General features: G+C 48.4%; 1 protein-coding gene across 2 annotated transcripts in view; it reads left to right on the top strand.

Annotated features, from left to right (window-relative positions):
* Positions 1–8,265, top strand: part of RFX4 (regulatory factor X, 4 (influences HLA class II expression)) — a 134,070-nt gene that overhangs the window by 66,919 nt on the left and 58,886 nt on the right. For both annotated transcript variants that reach the window (XM_014535987.1, XM_014535988.1), the window contains exons 5-6: positions 3,308–3,369; positions 7,933–8,146. In XM_014535987.1, the coding sequence (XP_014391473.1) occupies positions 3,308–3,369; positions 7,933–8,146 (276 nt within the window). The remainder of the gene's footprint in view (positions 1–3,307; positions 3,370–7,932; positions 8,147–8,265) is intronic.

Genomic DNA, 8,265 nt, shown 5'->3' with positions numbered 1-8,265 from the left:
CATCCTGCATATCAGATATTTACATTATGATTCATAACAGTAGCAAAATTACAGTTATGAAGTAGCAACGAAAATAATTTTATGGTTGGGGTCACAACATGAGGAACTGTATTTAAAGGGCCAGAAGGTTGAGAACCACTGCTATATAACGACAGCGTAAATGTAGTTTGAGTTCTGCTCTTTCATTTAACATGATATCATAAGCATTTTCTGTGTTGTGACAGTTTTTGTTATCATTTTTTTAAAAATATATTTTATTGATTTTTTACAGAGAGGAAGGGAGAGGGATAGAGAGTTAGAAACATGGATGAGAGAGAAACATCAATCAGCTGCCCCCTGCACACACCCTACTGGGGATGTGCCCGCAACCAAGGTACATGCCCTTGACCGGAATCGAACCTGGGACCCTTCAGTCCACAGGCTGACGCTCTATCCACTGAGCCAAACCGGTTAGGGCTGTTATCATTTTTGATGCCTTTATATTTTATTGAGTATATATCTAATCATTTATTTAGCCAGTTATCTATCACTGGACATTTATTTTGTTTGATGTCTTTTCAGTTTTTCACTCACACTGTGCATAGCTTTTTCTTATTTTAGGTTATTTTCTTGGAATTCATCGATCAAAAAGTGTGAATATTTTTTATTGTAAAAATGCTCTGGGGAAGGGACGTACTAATAATGTTATCAGCCACATATGAGCATTTCAGACCTACCACGCCTAGACAGCACTCAATATTATCATTTTCAAACTGTCAGCTAATATCAGAGCATTGAACATGGCCTTGTTGTTGTTCCCATTTGCTTAGGAGAAATTTCCCAGACTGAACTATAGGAAAGTCTCTGCTTTTCCTCAGCAACTGGTATGCGTCTATCTTATAGATACAGGGACTCTTGTAACTTTATTGCATTCTCTTCTTTGCTTGGGTTAGGAGGAGACTCAGAACCCAAATCACAACCCACTTTTAACCAAAGAGAAAAATCCCCTGCCCCCCCCCACCCCAGTTTATATGCTTCCAGTATTTACCCTCAGTCTCTGTTGGCATTTCTCTATCTGTCCATCACTGTAGCTTTGTGAACAGCTGCAAATCTCAGCTCTGGAACCAGTCATGTGATGTGAGTCTGGAGGGCTTACTTGGCCAGAGGTTCAGAGTGGCCCTCGGTGCTGGGGCCACGAGATCCTGTGGCCTTAGACTGCCTAACGCAAGCATGTCAAACTCAAAGGCCAACACGGGCCAAATAAACAAAGTTTAAGCTTATGTGGGCCGCAAAAAAACAAAAGCCTCAATTTTCATAGAAACATAGGTTTATTTCGATAGAGACATGCTGAATACAAAGGGCTGAAATAAATGAGTCATCGTTAACATAAAATAATAGAACATTTTAATAAAAATTAATCTTTTTTCTTGAACATTAACTTACCAGACACTGAATAACTGCACCAAAAAAAGCGTAACGCAAATAAACCTATTTTTCTTGTTCTTTGAAAGCAAAATATTTCTTGTTGCGCACACCAAACAAGTCAGTCCAAGACTAATGACGTGGCAGTTGGCTGCTAATATATTCGCTGCCAGTATTAGTGGAAAGAAATGGTGCGCCTGTGCGGAAGGCACGCAAGGGAAATGAATGCAACACGATTATAGTAATCAGTCATTAGCGAACATTGTAGTCCGTTAATAATTATGTATAATAGAATATTATAAAAATTAAGTTACAAAATGTTTATTAAAACGTTTCTGGGCCGCAATAATATTCGTTGTAGGCCGCATGTGGCCCGTACGCGGGTTTGACATGCTTGGCCTAACAGGACTGAGTGCTGGAGAGCCCTGCCGCTGGCCCTGGTCAGACCCCCTTCTCAATACACTGCATTTTCCTCGGGTCCCAACCACAAGAGGGGCATACTAGTAGACATCGTGAGAAGCCCAGGTCCTTAGCTTACAGAGGTTAGGGTTGAAGAAACCAGGCGTATGTTGCCTACAAAAGTGACACCATTAAAGAATTCAGAGAATCATCGCATGATTTTCTTAATATCCCCGCTGTGAGAGAACATTTTTGAAGCCCTTTTTACCTTCAAAAGTGGTCTCTGATGTGATCTTACTAGATTCGCTAACCTTTCCTGTGGGGAATGCAGATTTTTTTTTTACCCATTATTGAGGCATTACTAAGTTCCAGGCACTGTTGCAAATTATTTACATACATTTACTTTATTCAATTTTCACAAAAATTCTCTAAGGTTGGGGTTATTAGTCCCATTTTACAAATGAGGAAACTGAGCCGTTTGAGTGTTAAATCACTTGCCCAAGGGGCGTCCTGCTAACCAAAGGCTGAGCTGGGATCTGATGCAGGTGGCCCAGCCCCAGCACCTTCGCTCAGGACCTGCACCATCCTGCCTGCCCACAGACACCAGCGCTGGGAACCCAAAGACCAGGCCAAGGCCCTTATGGGTGTTTTCACCTTGCCCGACGGCCCCTCCTCCCAGGCTTCTGGCAGATCTGTGTGGCTGTCCTGGGCAGCAGCAGTTCCCTTCCTCCACTCTGCAGACGACTAGTGATATCCTAGCGCAGCAAATAAGGATCCAGCTCTTTGCATGTGCTAAGCCCTGCACCAGGTCCCTGCACTCATGGAGCTTTCGGTCTACTGAGGGTCGGGTGGGGTGAGGAGACATAAAGCAGGGCCGCATGATAGCCAGGGGCTGCTGTGCCACTCTGCATGGCTGGTCGGAGAAGGCCACTGGGCCGAGGGCCCTCACCCAGAGGCCCGCGTAATACAAGAGAAGGAGCCCATCTGGGATGGACAGTTGCGTGAGATTCAATGTGGGCACGGGGAACTGTGGTGCCAAGGCCCCCAGTGGGGAGCAAGCCTGGTTGTGTTTCGGGAATAGGGGGCAAAAAAGCCAGTGTGTCTGGGCCCTGGTGAGTAAGGGTGAGAGTGGGAGGATGAGGGCCAGGAGGTGAGCAGGGACCAGGTTACAGAGGCTGGGGTGGGCTTTACTTCCGGTGGATGGAAGCCATTGGGGTGCTTTAAGCAGGGGAGTGACAAGTTCTGGGTCCACGGTTCTCTCCCTACATTGTGAGTAGGAGGGGTGAAGCACAGAGTGCCAAGAGCTAGAGCCCCACTATCACTCAAGTGCTCCCCCCTCCCCGACCCTGGTCGCCTTCTTGGGGCCCAGGGGGCTCCTGATAAGTCACTGCAGCCAGCGATACCTGCGAGGCCTGTTTTCCTCCCTTCCTGAGATTGCTGATTGTGAAACCCAGTCCCTGTGCTCCCAGCTCTTCCCGCGGTAACTGATTCTTGTGTTGCCTTACAGATCATAAGGCAGCAGTTTCCCCAGTTAACCACCAGAAGACTCGGGACCCGCGGACAGTCCAAGTAAGCACCGGAGCCCTTCCGCCGGAGGCCCCCCACCCCAGGTCGAGCGAGCTGCCTGAAGGCCTGGCGGGAAGCCTGTGTCTGGCCATGGCACAGGGCAAGGGTGGTGAGGCGGGGAGGGAGGATGGTGAGGGGCGGGGAGGTGGTTTAAGACAGCAGGGCCCTCTCTCCCAGCACCCCTGAGAGAGGCTGTCCAAAGCCCAGGACCATCTGGGCCTGCGAAGGAATCCAGCTTTTTGCCACCCTGCCCTTAGGCATTTGTGTAAAATCGTCTTGAGCATTATTTACAGGAGCACCTTGTAGCTTCTTGGTCAGCCTCCAGGTTTACCTGGATTGTTTCACTGAGCAAACTCTCTGCTCTCATAGCATCCAGCCGGCCAGAGGAGCAACCTGCCCCAGTAAACTTGAGGGGGAGAAGGGGGACAGGTGTACCCACACTGTGTGCACAGGGCATACGGCTTACGTTTCAGCAGTCCGTGAGCCAACCAACCACTGTTTGCTTCTCGCTTCCTGTGTCAGAGAGAGGGCGCTGCGTGCCGGAAGCACAGGAGCAGACAGGACTGCCTTCATGGAGCATATGTTCCCGTAGGGGAGACCGACAGGAAAAAGACAATTTGGTTGCAAAAAGAGGGTTGTCCTAGCGCAGTGGTAGGCAAACCGCGGCTCGCGAGCCACATGCGGCTCTTTGGCCCCTTGAGTGTGGCTCTTCCACAAAATACCACGTGCGGGCGCACACGTACAGTGCGAAGTTGACTTAAAACTTTAAGTAAAGTTTATTAAGTTAATTTTAGGGAATGTTGTGGAGTGAAAGAAGATGTAGTGTTGAGGATTGAGAAAGGTATGTTGAGATGGTTTGGACATATAGAGAGGATGAACGAAAGGAGATAGACGAAACAAGTATACAAGACGAGTGTGGATGGGAGAGTTGGAAGGGGTCGACCTCAGCGAACGTACCTCAATCAGATTGGGGACTTTTTTAGCAAAGGACAGCTTAGGAGTACCCTAATTAAGTTAATAACAATCTACCTACCTATATAGTTTAAGTTTACAAAATTTGGCTCTCAAAAGAAATTTCAATCGTTGTACTGTTGATATTTGGCTCTGTTGACTGAGTTTGCCGATCACTGTCCTAGCGAATAACAGCGGGGGAGTGGCCCAGGACAGCCTTTCCAAGGAGGTGCCCTGAGGAGCGAGAGGGATGGGTGGACACCTGCCGACCAGCTGTGAGCCAATGGGAAGGGAACCTCTACCCATACTGCTCAGGCTTCACTAAAATCTGCAGTTATAAAACTTGCCTCACAGAGTGTTCAAAAATTGCTGGACATCGGTAACTGGTCCACGGAAAGGGTGTGAGGGCCATGTAAGTTTGGTAAGCGCTGAGTTTTGAACAGATTCCTGGAGGCAGGACTTCTCAGAACCTTTATTATGCTAATGCACATGGTGACTCCACTAGAGGGTGCCTTATTATGCAACATTTCTAAACATTTTGACATGTTAAGTTGCAGGTCAGCACATAGTGACTTAGAAAATACTGAAAATTTTTTCAATAAAAACCACCACAGAAGACTCATAAGACTTGTGACCAAGGGTGATCCAAAAGCAGCGTGTCCAGTGCTGCCCCCACCCCCAACCGCCCCCCCCACACACACACACTCCTGCCAATCCTCCCAGTGTGGGCTTAGCTTTGGGGCCAAGTTAAAGAAAGTGGATGATCAAACTGGGAAAACCCGTTTTTTGCTAAAGTCCTGAAAACACCGAGACTGATTTATTTGTGGGGCTCAGAAGCTCTGGGGGTGATGTCCAAGGAGATGTACAGAACAGTTTTTGGCCAGGGACGTTTTGGAATAAATTTTGCATAATCTTCCATGGTGACTACTCTGGAGAACAAATCCTGTTTATAGTGAGAAATTCCAGGGTCTGTTTTAGAATAAGGCTTCAGCCTTGGTAGGGGTACAGAGTACAAGAGCCGCATTCTCCCTTTCTTGTTTGCCGGTTGGCACCAAAGGGCAGTTTGAGAACCACTGCTGTGGTGGTTAGTTGAACAGATAGACAGTGGGTGGATGGAAGACAGCTGAGTGTGTGGAAATGAATTCTTTTTCTTCTGCTCCTGGTCTGAGGAGAGTCATTGGCTCCAATACATTGTTGCCCATTTCTAAGAGTAGAAATAGACAGTGAAGCTAGAACAGGAAGCTTTCCCGTCTCCATACCCTTGGAGGAAGTTTCCCTCTGTCTACATGTGAGAGCCTGGGTGTTTTTTGTTTGTTTGTTTGTTTTTCTTTAACCTCAAGGTTGGCAAATTGGGCAACACTTCTTTTAAAATTCCACGTGATTTATTTTATAGTTTCCTCTCCATAAGGATCCTCCAAGGTTGGTCACACCTCCAACCATTTGAAAGGTAATAAGAAGCTCTAGTCTCCAATCTTCTGGTTGGTTTTATTAAAAAAAAAAAAAATCCCTCTGCAAGTGTACCTGGGCAGCATAAAGGGGCTGGGGCTGCGGGTGGGGATGACCAGGGAGGGTTGTTGACCTGCCCTACAAAACTGAAATATATAGGAAAATTCAGAAGCCATCAGAGCTATAGCTTCCTGTCGTTGTGGATTTCAGCAGTACACACTCTGAAAAATCAAGCAACGGTCTGGTCTGATCTGAATTGTTGCTGCTCTCTCGGTCTTAAGAAGTTATGGAGGGGAGCTCTGTAAGCTGGGGAGGCCGTCATAACTGCCTTCCCCCTGAAGGGCACTCGGAATGGAACGGCCCCTCCCCCTCCCGCTGGGCTGGGGGGGGGCGGTGGCAGGAAGGGCAGTTATGACAGTTGGGAAGTAGAAGGCGCAGGAGGCAGATCGGCTCCACACTGAGAGAGCTTTCTGGGAACTATCCGGACCTAAAATGAACTGGGCTCCCTTGGGAGGGCCTGGGTACCTCATCCCAGGAGGCATTCAGATAGAGGCGAGATGCCCACTAAGCAGAAATATGACAGAATGGTACCTGGAGGAACGGGGGTTTGAGGGTGGGGGTGGGGGGGTTATGTGTGCTTGTCTCTCCTCCCTGTGACGCCTGGGCCATAACTCAGAATGCTTTCTCCTTTGTGTTGTGTTGTGACTACCCAACCGGCCTTCTGTGGGTGGAAAGGAATCGTTACTATGTTGCCGTGTTTCTGAAAGCTAGATGGGCATTGCTGTGTGATTGTGAAAATCTCCTCTCCGAGTCTCTGGGGTGGGGCCCAGGAGTCTGCACTTTAATATGTTGTGTAGGGGATTCTTGCTGTTGGTGAAGCTTGAGAACCACTGGCCGGGCGATTAAAAACCCTTTGGAGGTTCAAATCCTGCCTCTCATGCTTACGGGGTGATCTTGGTGTGTTATTTAAATTCTCTGGGCCTCTGGGTTCCTCGTCTGTATAGGGGGATGATCATTAGTTCCAGCCTCACGGGGTTTTGTGAGATTAAACAAGGAATGTGCGTGTAAAGCACTTAGCACCCTCTGAGCCGCTGTGGTGGGCACCCCGTGTACAGTAGCAGAGAGCGACAGTCCCTCCGGGGTTGGGGAGCACAGAGCCGGAGTGTCATGCAGGTGCTTCCCCGGCAGGCTGGCCGCCCCTAACTGACCGCCGTCAGGGCTGCCTGTGACGCTGTGTCAGTGCTGGTCGTGGGCCCCATCCCATGCTTCAGATCCGTCGGTCTGGGAAGGGGCCCAGGACGCTGCACTTTTTCATTACGCTCCATGAATGGCTGTGACAAACATCCAGGTTTATAATTCCCCGCGCAGTGTTCCTGGCGAGGGCTCTGTGGTGGGACGGACCTGTGTGCGAGACCCAGATCCCCGAAGCAGCCGTGTAGCCTTGAGCAGACTAAGCTTTCTTGCCTCCATTTCCCATCTGTAAAAAGACTGTCATAGCTCCCATTTCATAGTATAGTTTTACAAATTAATGTACAGAAAGCACTTACCAAAGTGCCTAGCACAGAGCAAGTGCTCAACAGGTTGTAGCTAAAATCTTAAAAGCCTCCTTCCATTAGGCTTAATGGGAAATACTGCTGTCAGTAAACCCATTTTGAGTTCATAGAAAGTTCCGGTGTTTGCTTTACATTCAGTGTCAGCAGAAGCACTGAATTTATCTGTTTAAAGGTACAGTTCTTTATGGCCACCATCCATTAAGGAAAGCAGGCCCAGTGAGTTTCTGTTGGTGGTTTGCAGCCATAAACCCACCTTCTTCGTGGGTCTTCATAGAGGGGGAGACCCACATGCCCTGTCCCTGGGTCACACTTGGCTCAATAGGAGAGATTAAGTACAAATGGAAATTTTTTTTTCATCCCCCTTTCTGCTTTGCAAAGTATTTGACTTAACATTTTCTGTGGGAGGCAATTTTGGTTATTTTTACCTGCGTGATTGATGGCTGGCAACATGGAACTCTGGTTAAATTCCAGACTTCAGAGATGTCAAGCCTCACCAGAGAGTTAGCGCTTCTGGCCCAGGGAGGACGGGCCCTGTCGCCCGTGGCCTTGGGCACCCCTGCTCAGGAAGTGCCACCTGGTAATGTGCCTGGGCTTTCTCTCTCTCCCTGCGGCCCAGGTACCACTACTACGGCATTGCTGTGAAGGAGAGCTCCCAGTATTATGACGTGATGTATTCCAAGAAAGGAGCCGCCTGGGTGAGCGAGACGGGCAAGAAAGAAGTGAGCAAGCAGACGGTGGCATATTCACCCCGGTCCAAACTTGGAACGTTGCTGCCGGAGTTTCCAAATGTCAAAGATCTCAATCTGCCAGCCAGTCTGCCCGAGGAGAAGGTGACCATGTCCGAAGGGTTCGGGGGAGGGTGGTTTATTGCTCTCTTTCTCACACAACACACACACAACACACACACATACACACACGCACACTTAAACTGCAAAATGGTGAGTTTAAA

This window comes from Myotis brandtii, unplaced genomic scaffold, assembly GCF_000412655.1.
Source record: "Myotis brandtii unplaced genomic scaffold, ASM41265v1 scaffold155, whole genome shotgun sequence".
Lineage (NCBI taxonomy): Eukaryota > Metazoa > Chordata > Mammalia > Chiroptera > Vespertilionidae > Myotis > Myotis brandtii.
This window is presented reverse-complemented; position numbering and strand designations above follow the sequence as displayed.